Source organism: Mus caroli, chromosome 16 (assembly GCF_900094665.2).
Source record: "Mus caroli chromosome 16, CAROLI_EIJ_v1.1, whole genome shotgun sequence".
Taxonomy (NCBI): domain Eukaryota; kingdom Metazoa; phylum Chordata; class Mammalia; order Rodentia; family Muridae; genus Mus; species Mus caroli.
The window spans coordinates 25280527-25299650 of record NC_034585.1 but is presented as its reverse complement, the minus strand read 5'-3'; the positions used below and the strand labels follow the sequence as shown (position 1 = coordinate 25299650).

Genomic DNA, 19124 nt, shown 5'->3' with positions numbered 1-19124 from the left:
GTAAGTCAATTTTAAAAACTTATATGGAGGGAGGTAGATGATACAGACCCTAGAAACCATTAGTTATTAAACAAATATCTCAGTGCTATATATGGAATACTTAATTATGAGTTGTTGGTCAGAGAGGCTCCCGAGGCCACCAGAACAATACGAACTGTTACCATTGTTCTTGGATGTCCACTAGAACCAGATGATAAAAACTTGTTGCTGAAGAAAACAGATATTTATTGTAGGATACAGTACAGTTAGGCTGGAAGTGTGGTGGAAGCTTTCTTCTTGCTGACTAGCTCTTTACATTGCTATTCAGGATGCTGGAGGGAAAAAAATCATGAATGTGTTTTCCATTCTATGAGGCCTGCAAGCTACCATACTAACCTTTTGGGCAAGAATTACCAACTGGTACATTAGTGGACTGACTGTTATTGGAGTAACCAACTCCTTTCTGATTGAATGTTAGGACTGAAACCAATTTTAACAAATTATTTTTTCTTTAAAATAATCATTGATGGGAACATGGAAATTCTTTGAGCATAAAACTTTATTGCAGATTTAATTTGTAAAAGACATGTCAGGTTTTTTTGTTGTTGTTACTGAAATATGTATTATTTGTGTAACAGGTATAGAGCTATGACCATTGTATTTTATTTAGGAGAAATACATGGATAACAATGCAAAGCTTAGATGCAAGTTCAAAATAGTCTATAAATTCTTTCTCTTTCTCTAGACTGCTTTTTAAAACCCGTTCCTTAATCTCACTGACCATGTGTATGTCAAGAGTTTGCATGGCACTTCCTGTTTCCTTTTATTCACATTTCTCCTTAACCTTCTGTGTTTTAGTCTTCTCTAACTCCCATCCCCCTTTTCTACCTCTCCAACACAAAAACCTTTATCAGGTCAATAACAACCTAAGTTGGTTAGTCATACAACAGACATTTGTTTGATGACTATTTTGGAGATCCTTGAAGTTCAAGATCCTTGTGGCTAGAGGACCAGCTCCCTCTGCAGCCTTTCTTGGTTTCCAACTGGCCATTCTCTTGCTCCTGCTTTCCTGGATCCCTCAGTCAATGTGTGCATGTTAAAATGTCCTCTTTTTAAAAACATACTGGTTGGATGGATTTAACATTAACCCTAACGCAGTCAGGTTTGACATTCTCCTTAACAGTCTCATGTTAGTGCAAGCACTTTTTCAAAATGTCCTCATTTAAAAATACAGTCACATGCAGCATCAACATAGGATTTTTTTTTCTGCCATGCATAGTTCATTCCAAAATACAGGGCAGAGGAGGAGACAGGTGCCCATTACATTTTCAATATAATTCTGAGCTAAGTAGATGGATCTGATGGCTGAGTGATCATTGTTTGAACACTGTTAGTTTTCCTGTAATTTTGGAAATTAAAGAATCCCCCCCCCCTGTGTTCTAGTTCCTATAGAGGTGATGTAATTTTGTTTTCTTCCTGCCTGGGATGCCTCTAAGGGTGGGAGCATGGCAGAAGTGCAAACAGGAAAAGCAATGAGAATCTGGAATCTTCTTGGGAAGTTTCAACAAGGCGTGAGAGTTCAGGATGCCCATGCTCCAGTCTTATTGGCTAAGGCGAAAGTGCTTATGCAGTCTTGTTGATATTAACGTGTCAAAGTCCAGGGTGAGCTTTTCCTAGTTAGAGTTAGTGTCCACAAGAACGGAGGGCAGGGACAGTCAGAAGACTTCAGCTAATTCTTAGGTTGGAAGAATGAGGATTTAAACATGCCTGAACTTCAGATTGTTAATGAGAACTGAGAAATCAGATTTCTATGTGAAATCTTATGAACTTGAAAATACTGCTAGGATTAATTCAAACATTAATGTGTTATAGCAGATAGTTATTGATTGTTCTTTCCAAATCACACTGCAACACATGGCTTCATTTTTGTTCTAACACAATTTGTAGATGAGTTTGATGATTGAAATGTTGATATGATAAAACATTGACTCATAGAAATCAGAAGGCACGCTGGTTTAGACTCAATTAACAAATGGTGCAGCCTGACATAAAACCTGTTGTTTTATATCAAAGTCTCAGGCTTTCTTTTGTTCCCTTCTACCCTTCAGAAAATGTGTTTTAATCCAGGAATCATGTACCAAACAATTACTTCTGAGATCTTATCTTGGAAGCTTACAGCTTATTATTTGTCCACTACAGTTTTTGAAAGAAAATTGAAAAGAAAGAGAAAGAAAAGTTATGGAACCATAACTGCCTTTTGCTATACCAACTGAAGGCCACTGAAACCAAATCACCACCACCCAACCTAGTGGCAGGGTGATGGAATTGGAATATGTCCTCAGGAAAGCACTTAAAACTGAGATGAAAGCATGTGGCCAGTTTCAGTCTTAATGCCATAGTCATCTTTGGCAAGTCACAATAATGCTCTGCTCCACAGCCAGATAGCATGGAGTGCAGAACAAGAAAAACCTGTGCCTTAAATTCCTGCCTCTAGAGTCAAGGTCCCTCATTAGTAACTTAAATTCTACATGTCATTCATAGAATGCCATGATTGTTTAGATATGATATCTGAATTTTATTATTGTATAATAAAATACTGTATTGCATGCTTGAAAAAAGTAGAAATTTTACCCTACTTGGGAAACTTCTAGCTCTCAGCTTCCTGGGGATGATTCAATAATTGGAATTGAAAAGGGATGTGTTAGACTTTCTCAACCCGCCCTCTCTTTCCCTCTACCTGTCTTCCCATTCTCTTCTTCTAGTTCATGGCTATGCTGTCTTTCTATTTGCTTAGTTTGGGCTATTTTGATATGTAGTTGAGACTGACCTCAAACTCATGATCTTCCAGCTCAAATGCCTATTCTCCACTCCACTTTGCTTCCTGGATATCAGATACAAGTCACTTAGAAATGCTGATAAACATTTACCAATCTTCTTTCTGTTCCCTCTCCTTTTCTTTTCTCTTCCCTTTGCTTTCTCTGTCTATCTACTAAAGGTTAAGCATCCTTCATGGGTCAAATACATCCTTCTTCTCACTCAGGGAGGAAACATCATGTAATCTTATGCTTCAGAATACCATAAACTGTTTTACTCCATGGGGCATTTATTGATATTTATATCATTAAAAGTCATCAGAAAATTGATAGGTTATTAAAATATATTATAATATGAACAGATTATTAAATGTTAATTAAAATACTAGATATCAATTTTATGATTCTGTCTATAATTACCCTGGAGCCAAATACAAAGTACCCTACTTTGTTAACTTCACAGTAACCCTGTTTTCCTAACCTGTCTATAGGTATTTTACACATAAACACTATAAGGAGATATAGACTGCAGGCGGATACATTGTTTATAGTTTGATCAGTTTATAAGAAATCAACAGATATACTATGTACATTTTGCCTTTGTTTCAGTATCACTGACTGTGTCAGAAACTTGTAGAATCTAACATAATATCTCCTCCACCTATTGTTCTATTCTCCCACACAGTAATTTTAAATACAGCTTTTCAATAGTCAAATGCTAGAAATTTGCATGCTGATTCTATTATAGAGAATGGTCAGACCCTGTTCATTCTGGGCACAAGCTAATTTGGTGAGATGCTGCATCACGTTGCCTTTTGGCTTCTTGTTAGAAGAATTCTCTATTGAATTTGACTTTGATTGTGGGGCCTTTCTGTTTTACAGAATAATGGCATCTGCTTTAGAAAAACTCTTCACTTTCTTTCAGCACAATTATCTCTATTAAGCTAGACATATACAAAGGAGAAAAGAAATTTAACATATCAAATAGAAAACTATCTGAGAAGTACAAGGGCTGTTATTAAGCTCATGAGCATAGTTCTGGAACAGCTGAGGGCAAAAGCCATTGTCAAAGGCTGAACCCCAAACTTCGAAACTGAAGTTGGAGACAAGTAAAAGAACATAGAGTTAACAGAAGATATGATTCATATTAAACAATGCTCTATCAAGTGTTCTTAAATCTAACTTATTATTATATTTTTATTAAGAACAAAAAATAATGCAGAAAATGAAACAAAAGTGTTCCTTTCTTATACAATGTAGTATTCTACAGAAAAAAACATCAAACTGATAGCTTTTTAAATTTTTGTTTTGCTTTTTAAAATTAGAATCTAATTACATAACTTGTCCATTTCTTTTTCTTCCTCCAGTTCCCCCATGGCCTCCTCAGTATCTCTTGCTTCAAGAATCAATTGCTTCTTTTAATTATTGTTTCATATATTCATAAATATATTAATGTAACATGCTCAGTATATTTTCATTGGTTGTGTATACATGGTTTCAGGAATAGTGAATTACTTTGTATTCCATTAGCTAATTTGGGGGCTCATCTCTGAAAGAGACTAATTCTTCCTCTCTCAAGACCTAAAACAGACATAATCAGAAGGGGAACTGATAGTTTTTACAGTTGTTACTCTAAATGGAAATAGCTTATTCATTTATTTTCTCAAAATGGCTATACTGGAATGAATTTATTTGAAAAAATCAAGTTTATATAGCCTTGGTAGGGGTATAGAGACGTTCCAGTGTACAAATTGGTGTATTTTAATATTGAGTGATTCACATGCAGACCTCTGTGTTCATACTTGAAGCTTTAGCATTCTTCCTACATACAAGCTGAGTGGAAGATCTATCTCCACCTAATTTACTGTATTTAGCTCCTTTTACAAAAATCAAACAAATATGTTTGTGATCTCAGTCTTTACAATAGCATGTCAAAATAGCCAGGGGATGGAATGCTGCCCCATCATCCAGAACATCAGAGAAATCAAAGCACAGAGCTCCTTGCCCCCCATTTGCTTTTTTGGAGGTAAATGTGTTCACTTTGAATTTTTGGTCAGAGGACTTATCACCACAACAAGAAGTGTCACAGACAAGTTTTTATTTTTTATTTTTATTTTTTTAACACATCTCTAGCTTGTCAGTGCCAACGGAATTATTTGTCTAGCAGATTCTGTTCAGGCCCTTGATGAAAGTGGCTGATGTGAAAGCTTGCTTGCGCCAGTTCAGACACATCTGTAAGGTGTAGCTGTATCCCACCCTTAGGGATGTACTGTCAGGCCTCGGTCTGTTCACACCTGCCGAGTACTGCACTTTGCTTTGCTTTGCTTTATTTTTAATAATCTTACTCTTCCTTCAAATGATAAAAAAAACAAACAAACAAAAAAGAAATTTGTGATGTCTGTCGTACTTGATAGTGGCATTTTTAGCCATCCTACATCTCAAGTGCTCTGTGCCACAACACATCCCAGCCATGTTTCTCTGGCTGTCAGCAACAGCAGCAACTCCTTGAATCCTTCCCTCACTACAGTCACTCACCTGGCATTGCAGATACTTGGAGGAAACTGTAGACCTAAGCATGCCAACTGCTAGAGCTGGGTCCTCTCAATGATAGGACATACTTGTGATAGTCTCAGTGACATGGCCCCATGTCCTCAGGCATAGGACTGCTTGGTCCCCAGCTGTTGGCACGGTTTGGGTAGGTTTAGGAGGAATGGCTCCTTGCTGAGAGAAATATGTCTCTGGGGGGGAGGCTTAGTGGTTGAAGAACTGAGTTGCTTTGTGTTATAATTCTTCCCCATGGTGATGGATTCTTGTAGCGTGTAGTTTCTAATACCCCACTTTAAACTCTGGGCAGATCACACTACCAGCCCTGACCTTCCATGGAAGAAAGACACAAACACGTTAGCTTATTTTTAATATGCTTTTAGCTCAATGGTTGGCTACTTCTAAGCCTTCCACTGCTTTCATGCCCTTCTTTTCACTCCCAGCTCAACGCCTCTAAATCTTCCCTCAGCTTAGTTGCCAATCAATGGCCACTCCACCCCAGATCTTATATAGCTGGTGGCTCTTTCTCCCTCAGAAGCAGGCTGAACCTCTTTTTTCTCCCTGTGTCTCTTAACCTGCCTGCGGAAACCTGGAAGTCCCACCTCTTCCACCTAGCCATTGGCTGCTAGCATCTTTATTGATTGATCAAGAATCAATTGTGGAACAGAACCTTCAGTGTTCACATGCAGGTTCCTGATCAGAACATCAGAATCACCCCCTATAGACTTAGCATCTTCCTCCTTCAGCTTTGAGTTTTAGAATTCTTCAATAATTTTTCATAAGACACTTTTATATCTTTACATGGATTCAGATAATCACTTGGCACACTCTTGCAGCCTCTAAGATTTTATTGGTTGCATGTGGTTAGAGAAGCAAATTTCTACCTCAGCGTCCTTCCTGGGTCTGGAGACCATATCTGCGTAGAACATTAATGTTACCTGGCTCCTGATTTTTCTCCATTAACTTGGTATTTGAAATATATATATATATATATATATATATATATATATATATATATATACACACACACAATGCATACACAAAAATAATTTTCTTTCTTTTATCTCTCATCTTCTCATGAGATAAACATACAAAGATTATCCATGAGTACCCTTCAGTAGATTTACAAGCCAAAATCATTTTGGATTTATGTACTTTTACTCTGTGTATTTATCAGAAATGCCCAAACACATTTTTATACCATGTGTGTGTGTGTGTGTGTGTGTATGTATTTAATATAAATGGAGGTGTGCCCAAGCACATGAATATTTATAGATAGTTTTTTTTTTTTATTAGAGAAGAGTGCAGGGTGATCAAGAGCTGTACACTATCGCATGTGGAAAACACTGGTATTATTGTCTCTTTGACAGCTAGAATGTTTTCAGTGGTTAGACATTTCCAACATCTTTGCTATGAATATAAAATCCTCAGCACACTCTAATCTGAACATATGCCTCTATATCTATCTCCATTTTCAGAAGTGGGTCAAAGAGAGAGTACGCTGGAATGTGAGCATTTCTTTAGCTACATGCAGGTATTTTGGTGTTCTGTGTTTGTCCAATCTCCACTGTAGAAACATTGCCTCCCCACCACTCAGATTTTCAGAAATAATTTTGAGAACAGTGAAATGTAAGACGATGCATCCTCTCACCCACTGGGCTCCTCTTGTTTTCCACATTCACCTCTGTTATTCTTAGGGTTTTCTTGCTGGGGGCAAGTCATGTGTCTTTAGGATATGACTCTTCTGTAGGAGGTGTCAAGAAGCTGACACTGAGATTCTCTGTGGGTTCTACAGATAGATGGCCATATGGAACCTTGTATAACTTAGTCTTGGTCAGCCCTTCATAGTTTATGACTTATGCAGGACCGTGTTTGGATTCCTTGCTGCTTGTGCTGGCCCCATTCTCGGCTGTGATATCACTTAGTGCCTTAAACTTGTCACAGGGAGTAAAGAGCAAAACAGCAGATAGAATAGGCCTAACACACTAGCCTTGTCTTGTATAGCCGTGGCAACCTTACAGGGGAGGTGAGGTTTAGCTCTGACTTACAGATGTTAAAATGCAGTGTCAGAGAAGTTAGGAAATATGATCAAGGTATAACAGTGGAAACTTAAATCTTTGTGTTTTGCTGCCTCTGAAGAAATTGTAGTTCCAACACTCCCAGGTAGCATTGCTTCATGTGCTATATACTTACTCTGCTAAGTCATCAGACATTTAAAAAAATGTGTTAACAAGGAATCTTAATTTTTAGAGGATTCCACTTTCAGTAATTTTCCAGGAAAAAAGAAAAGTCTCAAAATGTTTAGACAGAGGTTCCCATATTTGTATAGGCTTTTATTTTAAAGTTATAAAATTAGACTTGTAGTCAAAGCTACCATGGTGTGTGTGTGTGTGTGTGTGTGTACTCCTCATTTGAAATAATGGAATTTAGCATTTTCTTTGTCTCATCAGATGAAAGACAATGAATCCTTTAGTTGAATTCACATCATTATATCAGACAACACAGTTGACACAGCAACTTCTAATGTGTTGAAATTTTCCAGTCCTGTGCATCAAAAGGCCATTAAAGAAGCAAGCAGACCACAGGGTTGAGAGTCAAATACTCAAAGGGTAGCAGAAGGAACCTGCTCTGGAGTCATTAGATACAAACCAAATTTGCCAGGATGACCAGCAATTGCATTTTCTTCATTACACATATTCTAGTAAACAGTGCTGCATAGCAAAAAGCAAAGGCAGTTTCACTTGCTAAAAAATAAAAGTCAAAGGGTTTAAGACCAAGCACAGTAGCACATGGCTCTGATCCCACCTTCTTTGGAGGTTGAGCCAGTCGCCTGATTTGAGACCAAGAAATTGAGATCAGCCTGAGTTATGCGGTTTTTTGTTTGTTTGGTTGGTTTTTTTCTTTCTTTCTTTCTTTTTTTAAACCATGTATATGGGAAATTCTGATTAGAAAAGTAAAGTAAAATAAAAACTAAAAGACCCTTTGAAAAGAAGGTAAGTTTCAAAAAATTATCATAAAATTATTGTAACTACTTCAATAATCACCATGTGAATTTTCTCTGATTCTCTTTTCTCTTATCATATTTTAATACTATATTAGCATTTCTTGAGTAGGTCAAAACTATTTTGATGTTTTATATGAAGTTTTTACAAGAAATCAAAAACCTATAGGAGCAGAAGGAGTATGATACACCTGTCATTGATTAATTTGGCAAACAGACATATTTTGTATAGAGGGAAAGGAAACACCAGAGAAGACAGTGCCCTCAATGGGAACATAACTTGTAAATGCATAGCAGACTCAGTCAGGGCTCGGGATGCCGTCTCATCAAATTCATTTTTTTGAGTAAATAGTTTTTATTTCCAGACTTACTGATAATACACAGCTTATATCAATCATGACACCCACTTAGTAAAGCTTTAAAAGGTTCACTTTCATAATGGCATTGGGGAATGTTATGAGAAACTAAATATGAAGATAAAGGTTAAAATGTGGCTAGAGAAGATGCCTCCTTGTGCCAGGTGACAGGGAAGGTCTCCCTGAGGCAGTGACTGCGATGTGTAAGAAGTTAAGATGTTGTCAGGAATGAGGGGAAATTAGATGAGCTACCTGTGTTTCAACAACTGCAAGGAAACCAGAGGCCAGAAGACAAGGTTTGTGTGTTCATCAGCTCCGCAGTTCCTCCAAGATCATTCCAGTCTGAGAGAGGAGGGAATGCAGGACCAGAATGCAGGAAAGATGTCATTATAGTACCATCTTCCTATGTGAACTACAGAGGCTACACACCTCCAAGATTCTTGCCTGAGTTCAAAAGCATGCATGTTGCGGTGAAAACAAGGGGAGACAGAAGAGGTAATGATGAGAATGAGCTACAGCTCCGTGATAGAGAGCCTGCTTAGAATATGCTTGGCTTGCTTGCCTATCAGTACAAAAAGATGTGGCTTTGATTAAAAACCAAGTTAATTACTTTCAACACTTTCAATGTAACTTCATGCAGTCAATACAGCACAGAAGCCTTTAAAGATATCATATTATTTGATGAAGGGGAAATAATTTCAAATAATTACACAATTTTTAGAGGATTCAAAAGATAAGTGTTATATAATGTGATCTTTGTGTCCCCTGTGTCTGTTGATACCTTATTTTCAGTTGATGTTGGTGACATTTGGGATTTAGGGAGATTAACTGATCTGTCAATGGTCAGATGGAAAATTATCATTACATAATATATCAAACTTAGGAGTCCAAATGACGTTTCATTAAATTATTTATTCATAAATTGACAGTTTTAACTTAGGAACTATTGTGTGCTTTATAAACAAAACATTTAAAGTAGGTTAAACATGGTGGCTGAGACTAGAAAATGATAAGTATGGTGTGTAAGCTGGAGACAGTGGAAATATAAGTGTTATGTGGCTTTCAAGCCCTAGATTTTCACCTTGAATCAACTTTACCTGTAGTCTATGGCTCTTACTGACATTAGAATGGTCAGACATCTTCTGTTAGTAAAGTTAGAAGAAAAATCTTCATTTTGAAGAAGGAGAAAGAGTTTAGGAAGTAACATTTATATTTTACTTAATTTCATAACATTTTAATATGAAAATTATTTTCTCCATTTATAAGTAAGAAAACAAGATTTTTTTTTAAATATCAAAATAAAATGATATCTTTGCGATAATACAACTAATTCTGCCCTGTCCATCACCTTTCTATATTGTTGTACTCTTTCCCTGACTTGTAGTATTCTTGTTATTTCTTTCAACAAGAGTAAAATCCATACTAAATGTGCCAAGAAACAGTGTTCCATGAACTGAATGCAGTGGCTATATGAGAGGAGGACAATCTATGAAGCCACAGACAACACATTAAATCTTATGTGAAATACAAAACTTCTCTGGGAAACCAAAGGTGGGCAAGTTAAACATCATCTGTTGTTACTGTGAGGAGCATTTTTAGTGAATACATAGGAAGGAAGCTCAGAGAGTGCTGTGGTCATGGCTCAGTCAGGAGGGGCAAAGTGGTGAGAATGTCAATGTAGTCACCCGTGAAAAGCATATAGGATGTTTTTCCATATGTTCATTAGAATCTCAGAATTCCTACCTTCTTCTTCCTCATGGTAGGTATTTACATCTTCCAGGGAACTGCATTTAAATGATAACTGTAACTGTCTGTTGGAAATGCTTGTTGTTAGTTGTAGAGTGGGAAGCTGGAAACCATGTGGTTTAGCAGTGTACATGGAAAAAGGGGGTCAGGGACACATTTGGAATGGGAGGGAATCCAAGTACAGCATACACACAACTCTGAACGTCAAGAGTGGATGGGATGACCATGGGAGGGGTATTGAGTGAACTTCATGGACTTGAATAAATGATCCAGCATTCATCCATCATCTGCATTGAAGTGGGTGAATATTCTGAATGTGAAAAATGAGGCTAGGCTGGAGAAATGTTCAGCAGGCAAACAGGAGGACTTGTCACAGGCAAGGTGTTTGAGGCAAAACAGGTCAAACTCTGGTAAATAATATTTGTTTCTTAACACTATCAACCTAGTCATAGTGCACTGGAGTAATTTATATTCTTCTGAATGAACAATTGTTTAAAATGGACTGGGTTGTAAGTGTATCCTTTCCTTGTCCACATATATGATGCGTGTTGGGGCAGGGATTACTTCATCAGAACATGTTTTATAAACTCTACTGTAATACCTGTGCTAGGCTGAGAGTTCAGGATCACAGAGATAAGAATTCACAAGTTGCAATGTGAATGTTGAAGAGGGAAAATTTCTCCTTTTTATACAGCCCTTGGCTCTGTTTTCAATATTTGTCAAGGCACTCTAGGGTTTGGTCACTTTTGGCTCCCTGACTGACTTGTCTTCACTGCACACAAAATGCATTGTCAGACTGGACAGTCATTGAATAATCTTAGAATCCATCTGAATGTGTGCAATTGTCCACATCTTGGCCAAAGGCTTTTAAATGAGTATGTGCTTTCGTTCGAGTGTGCTTAAACATAGGTTATTGGATGCTAGACTAATATGTGACAAGAGCACAAAACCAATTACTTGTTATGTGACAAAATACAAGATTTTTGCCTTAAGGATAATGTTAACAGGGGTATAAATTTGTAAGGTTTATAACATGTGTCTGTTTGCACTCACTTTGAAATACCTTGTTTTTCACTTGAAACATTTGGAATTCAGTTTTTAGAAACCTACTTGAACTCTAATAATATGTATGTTATTAGAAGCCCAATCATTGTTGATAGAAAGTCTAAAGTCCAGGATTTTAACTGTTTATTATTCAAAAAGAGTGTATGTAATAGGAAATTAGTGTAAATTCATTGATATCCAACTTGGTATTGAAATTAAAATAGCAGCTATATGGTAGAGATTATATGAGTTATTGTCCAAGGGGACTTGGTGCCCTGAGGCTTCTCTTTGGAGGCTCAAAGCTCCTTAACATCTAGATTTAATACTGGTTTTGTGATAGATTAATAATTAAAGATATGGAGATTACTTGGTCATTTTGGCTTTGTGCATGTGTACATGTAAATGTGAGTGCACACTGTGAGGATACCTGCATGCATGTGTACATGTGTGTGAAAGTGAGAGGTTAAAGTCAGTTGGTTCCACAGTCATCTTCCACGTTGTATTTTGAGACTGGGAATCTCATAGAACCCGGAACACACTATTTCAGCTGGAGTGGCCAGCCAGCAAGCCTCAGAGATCCCTCTGTCTCTGCCTCCACAGACTAGGGATACAGAGCCCATGCTTTTCATTTGCGTTCTGCAGGGTCTATCCTAGTTTCTCCTGCTTATACAATAAACATTTTACCCACTAAGTCTTCTCCGAAACTCCTCAGCATTGTTTGAAAAGAAAATAATAGCAAAAATTAAACCTCTTCTAAATCTTTCAACTCAGTTCTATAAGAAAACCAGAACATAAAATTGTGCTGTAGTTTGAACATAATAGTAAGTCTGTCTCACTGAGGTTCATGTATTGAAGGCATGGTCTCTAGACTGGCAATATTGGGAGGTAGCGGGACCATAAAAAGGTAGAGTATAGTTGGAATTTCTTAAGTCAACCAGGGGGTGTGATCTTAGGAAGGACAATGTCTCACTTCCTATTTTGTGTAATTTTCATTTTTCCCCATTACTTGTGGGTCAGCAGGTGTGGGGGAGTAAAGGGGGTGGGAGAGAACCTGTGTCTCACCAGAGTTCCAGTGCTCTGGGCGGTCGGACACGGAGGACTAACACACTCTTTCCATGAGGCCCCGGTGGGTGTCTGGGTGTGTGAAGCTATGAATCCAGTCTGCGGGGGGTGGAGAGGGGGCTGTCAGAAGTCTCTGTGCCTCATGGAGGCCAGAGATAACAGGTTCTCAGTCTCAGACATCCCAGATGCTGCTGGACACTGTGGAAGAGCTGAGAAAGAAGTGGGGCTCTCCTCCTGCAGTAGCTCAGTCTGCCCTGGGACTGAAAGGAGAGGACAGCGGGAGAGAGGATGCTGGGTGGTTCCCATGTGGATGAGAGTCCTTGGTCCAGTCCGTGACTGGAGCTCAGGAAGGCCTTCCAACAGGACGTTAGACGAGGATCTTTAGGGGAAAGCCTATCCCATCGTTCAAGTAAGGTAGGCCTTGATGAGCAGAGACAGTCTATGGTTTTAGAGCTTTTTTATAGAAAGGCAGAGAGAAAGAGAGAAGGTAAAAGAAAGAGAGGGGCCGGCCATGGCCACGTGGAGAGAAGGGGGAAAGGGAGGGAGAAAAGGAGAGCTAGAGATAAGAATTAGAAAGGTGAGAGCTTAAGAGAGAGAGAAGGGACCAAGCAGCCCCTTTTTAGTGGGCTGGACTATCTTGCAGTTGCAGGGTAGCTGTGAGGAGGAGTATACCTGGCTATTGTCAGTTAACTGAGAGGGTGGAGTCTAGCTAGAATGCCAGGAGCTTGGGGCTTTGTCTGTGTGACTGATAGTCACAGAACTATGGAGTTGGGGGAATCTGTAGTTTCAGGCACCTGTCTCTGGGAACGTGGCTCACTGTTCCGTCCCTTGTAGAGTTTTCTACTGGGTCTCCAGAGCAAACCTCGCTCACCCAAAATAGGTTGCCTTCCATGGTCCCACAATTACTCTCCCTTTGGTGACACACTATATTAATCCCAGCACTCAGGAGGCAGAGGTAGGAGGATCTCTGTGCATTTGAGGCTAGCGTGGTCTGCAAAGTGAGTTCAGGACAACCAGAGCTCTGTTACACAGAGAAATTCTGTCTCAAAAACAAAACAGAACAGAATAAAACAAAAACAAAAACCAAACCCGACCCGATCCGACCAGACCAGACCAGACCAAACAAAAAAAAACTTCAAAAACAAAAACAAAACCATCATTCTTTCTTCTACCATTTGTCAGGGGCTTTTCCAGCCTTCATAACCACCAGTTCAATAAGCTACCTTTCTTTTAGGCATAGCTTGCTTCCGGGGGTTTATTAGTTTGAAAAACAACCTAATACTGGCCTGAGGGTATAGTTCACAGCAGAACACTTGTCTAGAATATACAGGGACTGAGCTCAGTATTAAAACCTGAAAGAGTTATAATGATATATTTGTGTACTTCTAATACCTGTAATTGGCAATGGGTCAGCTCTTTATTAGTAATACAGGCATGGTGTCATAAAAAGCATGCATTGCTGAGAGCACTGCTGCCAGGTAAGGAACATGGTTTTATTCTCTCATTTTCTCCAGCCAATCTGTAACTCCAATGCTTTTTTATTGAAATATAACTTATACACAATAAAATCCACCTTTAAAACTTAGAGCTCAATGGATTTTAGAATTTCTACAAAGTTGCACAAATATCGGAACTATTTAATTCTGACTCATTTCCATCTCTCCGGGGAAGCAGTCAGTCTCTGCTTTATTCCAACTCTGTGGTAGCACTTGACATCCATTACTTTCCATTTCTAAAATTGTTTGCTTATTATATGCAATACTATAAACCCTGTTGTAATACTTTATATAAGTGGAATCAAATAACACGTAGCATTTCCACCATGTAGCCCAACGATTTTGTGTTTCACTTAAAATAATGTTTTTAAGGCACATTTATATTGTCATATGAGTCAGTATCCCATTGCTCTTATCAGTGAATAGTACTACATTATACATCGATGTCACATTTTGTAGTCCTAGGCATCAGATGATATATATTGGAGCCATATCTGTAATCAATACTGCTATCAATGCTTATGTATATAAAGTTTTATTGGCATGTTTTCACTTCCTCTAGGTACATGGCTAGAAGGAGAATAGCTGGATCATTGCTAGCTGTATATTTATTCTTTTGGGAAAACATCAGGCTATTTTCTCAGCAATTACACCATCTTTTGCCCCCATTTGCAATGTATGAGAGCTACAAATTTCTTCACATGCCTACTCACCCTTACCAATACTCTTAACGAGGCACTTTCCATTGCCACCATATGAAACAGTGGCTCGTAGTCATAGCTTTCCTAGATAGATTCTCAGGACAATTTTCTTAAAACAAAGAGTACTTCAAGAATTCTCATGTTTGATTTTAATATAATCAGCGTTAAGGTACTATTACTATCATTACTGCATTTCTATTTTCTGAGTCGCATCTTTCGGTCACTAATGTGAGATTCATTTTAAACCAAAGGGATTCCTTTAGTGGCATCTTTAACACTGTCTTCAGTAGCTTCCTGCTTCTTGATCTCTTAGCTCTCTCTAAAGTTGGGATGAACTATAAGAATACGGTTTCTACCAACTTTACTCCTGGGTGGTCATCATTTATGGTGTTCTCTGTGTTCCAGTGTGCAATGACAAACACTCTCTATGTCACAAAGAAGTTGGGCATGGGGGATTTTTCTTGCTGGCTAACACCCTACCACAGCTGTTTAGCTTTTGCTTATCTTAGAAGGAGAGGAATTTCATCTTTAGAAAAATTATTTCATTATTTGTCAGATTGAGACATGATTTTACTGTATTGATTAGAAATCTTTATAATACATCATTAGAAAATGAGGCAATTTGAGAGGCAGGGATTTTAACACAATTAAGGGTCAGTTCTACCACTGACTTGTAATTTTCTATTCATGAATCTTTTAAATACTCAATCACGTGTTTTTGAGTTTCTCACTTGAATGATGGTGTTCTTCAGATTTCTTATCGGAATAACAGAGATGTTCTGTGTTTTATTGAGGGCTCATCAATGGCTGTACTTTCTCCTACTGCCTAGCCCTAAGGCTGTTATATCTAAAGTTCTGGTTATTTAAGTCTATCACATTTTAAATCAATTAAAGAAAAAACTTATAGGCATCAAGCAAAGTAGTAGCATACTGATTAGTTTAGGGCACAAGCTTTGGCTAATTAATAGATTTTTTTTGTGCATATTACATATTCCCTTCAAGAACATCCGGTGAGCCTGTGAGGTCTGTGGTTGCATTTTGCTTTTGGTTCCTAGTTCTACTGTTTTAAGCCCATGCAAATGGCCATTAAGAACGAGAATTGGCAGAACACTTTGACTTATAAAATATTGTACTAGATAAGGTTCAGAGCCACCCAATGCTTTAGCCCCCAACCAGTGGCAGCATCTGAGCAGTTGTTTTCTCTGGACTAAACAATGGTTGCCAAAAGAATCTTGCCTTTTGATTTTGTACGATGACTCTATAAATGGCTGCTAACTGAAACTGTGCGGTACCCTCTGACTTGTTCTGAACATTGATTATACATTTGGTATTTATTGGCTTGATTTAAGCATTGCTGAATCATTAATACTTCCTTTCTCTTTTGCTGTGTTTATTTCCTCAGGATGTTTTTACCCCAGAATGCAAATTTAAGGAGTCTGTGTTTGAAAACTACTATGTGATCTATTCCTCAACCCTGTATCGCCAGCAGGAATCGGGCCGTGCATGGTTTCTAGGACTCAATAAAGAAGGTCAAATCATGAAGGGGAACAGAGTGAAGAAAACCAAGCCCTCATCTCATTTTGTACCAAAACCTATTGAAGGTATGAAAGTAACTTTTTGTCTTGCTTGGCCCCTAATTTGTGTGTTAGAACCAGGTCTTCCTGTCAGCTGGTACTTCAGTCTCTGCCTCAAGTGAACCTGATGGAACAAAGATTCAGAGGAAACAATGAGAATTTCCTGAGAAAAAAGAGAGAGAGAGAGAGAAAGCAGAAAATTTTTGCAAATGTATTGTACTCAGAAAAATATGCTTGAATATCAAAGCTAGAAAATTCCTGAATATAGAAATTACTGTCAGTTGCCATTTGGAAAGTAATTTCTTTCTTTGTTGAACACAATATTCAATCTCTTAGAATAACTGAAAAAAAATCAATACTGTTATTAGAGGGCTTAAACTTTTCCAAACAACTCTATAAATATGCTTGATGCTGATCTCTACATACTTTTGAGCAAATATAACAACACTGTATAACAATTTTTTTTATCTTTTGTAAGGAACAATGGCGTGTTGTTTTATTTGATCTGCAGATTTTTTTTCTCATTTAAGACTAAAATTTGCCCTTCCATCATCACCTAAAATAGTATTGACTTTAGTAAAAAGGAATTACACATGATCTGAAAAGAAAACTGTAAATAAAAATTTTTAAAAAATAGTGTTGACTTGTTTCAAATTGAACAGGTGCTTAAGCCTATTGAGGGAAACTATATTTTACTCTCAAAAGGACGATGTTCTCTCCTTGGGATATTGAGAGACCATGTTTACATTCAGTTAAGCTTTCTAGTGAGAACCAAATAATTAATTATGGCCTTGACACTTATCAGCATCACCTGTTAACTTAAATCATGGCTCAGTTTCCTTTTCTGAGGAAATGAAAAAAAAAAAAAAACACCAAGATGGTGCACTGCAAACTTCACTTAGCTTGGCTCGATGGCCTGCAAATGTCACAGACGTAGTCACTTGGAGACTGTGCACAATTCCAGGTGTGTAGTATACAGTGTCTATGAGTATAGCAGTCAAACCCAATCTAGATCCTCCTATGTTCCAAACACTAGATAGAAGGTGACAGTCATCACTTCTGCCTCCTGAGTCTTCTCTCACACCCTAAGTCTTTAGTCATCTAAACTTAGACTTGCACTGCCCTTGGCCTCATGCTTTCTGTATTCCCTGCCCTGATGTTCATTTATTCATCCGCTGGTTAACCTCGGCAAAGGATGAAGCCAGTGCTTCCTACTTCTCTATTGTTTTCTCTCTGCCTTCTTTACCTGAAAAATTAAGCACTGTTTGTTTTTGTTTTTTTTTCTTGATCATGTTGTACTAGATTTTCCTATTGTCCTACTGTCTCTACCCATTCATTCATGTTGCATTATGAATTAACAGAGTATGTTTTATACATTTTCTCATATTTCTGTTTTGTCAGGAGCACTACTTGGCATGCCATAAAAAGAAATTTAACCAGCTAGCTGTCAGTTGAACAAGTGAATGTGTTAATGAACAGAGTAAATGTAAAACCTAAGAACTAGAGTTTCCAGAGGACATAGTCTTAGAGATATGAAATATGAAATGTGGTTACTGATGACAACAGTGCAGTAGAAAAGGAAGCGTGCTTCATGTTATAGAATTAATATTGGTAAATAGAGGAAACACTCTCATTGCCACAGAATGAAATATCATTAAGAACTAGGGCAGTATCATATGGATAAGAAGGGATCACCGAAACAGAACCATTACAGGGCCACTGTAGTTAATGGCAGATTTGTAAGGGCTGAGCACTAAGAAGTAGATACTTTAGAATTTTGCCACAGGAAATATATTCTTTTTAGGAATATTTTTTTTGGCAAATAACACTATTAACTTGTATATCATTTATATTTTAGCAGTTAAGCTGATGTGTTCATTTTGGCAAAAGGAACAAAAGTCCCCTAACAAACATTGGGAAAGCTAGAAAAATATAAAAATCTATGAGGTTATTTATTCTTTATATAAATAGTTGAGCCAAACAGAGCTCCTCCCACTTCTTCCCACCCCACCCCACCCCCCCCCAAGGAAAGATCTATAATCTGTCTCCTTAATTAGAGATGCCTCCTGTACACTGCTTAGTCGAGTTTCCTCTTGGGTCAGATGGCCTGATGTACATTTCCAAAAGAAATGTGTGGGATGACTGTGTTCCCAGTCCCAGACGTTCTTCAGCGTTCTGCTTATTGCTGCAGTTTGTAAAAATAAGGGAAGGTGCAAGCAGACTCCTACAGTGCTATAAACTAGAATTAAGATTGACCTTACACAATACAGAGCCCATGTCAATGGCAAGTTAGTCATGCCAATTATCTCAGAAACTAAATCTGGAGGTGAGTTCTCCAGAGATGGTGCTGTGTTGTCCCAGTTTCAGGGAGCTTGGCTGCATGAAATTTTCACATCTCTTATCTTAATGTTTTTCTGTTATTCCTTAGATCTGTACAGTAAAACTGGAATGATGCACAAATTATGCCTCCAGGTAGAATGGTTGTCTAGACCTGTGCATTGTACTCTCGTCTGAAATACACACACACTGTATGTGATCCTTCCAGTTTCATTACAGTAATTATAGGGCAAGGATTCACTAGAAGAAGGTATTGAAAATCTATACAAGTTTTTATTTGTTTATTTATTTATTTATTTATTTATTTATTTATTTATTTTTATGTCAGCATAGTCTCTAACAGCTGCCATACAATATTAATACCTCACTGGTAACAACTAGACATCTAGCCATACATCTGGGCAGAGGAGGTAGCAAATAATCTTTTAATGGATAGCTTCATACCAAATACATATTCAGGTCTAAGAGGAC

General features: G+C 37.8%; 1 protein-coding gene across 4 annotated transcripts in view; it reads left to right on the top strand.

Moving 5' to 3' along the window:
- Nucleotides 1-19124, top strand: part of Fgf12 (fibroblast growth factor 12) — a 577898-nt gene that overhangs the window by 539004 nt on the left and 19770 nt on the right. For all 4 annotated transcript variants that reach the window (XM_021184731.2, XM_021184729.2, XM_029470638.1 and 1 more), the window contains one exon: nt 16145-16343. In XM_021184731.2, the coding sequence (XP_021040390.1) occupies nt 16145-16343 (199 nt within the window). The remainder of the gene's footprint in view (nt 1-16144; nt 16344-19124) is intronic.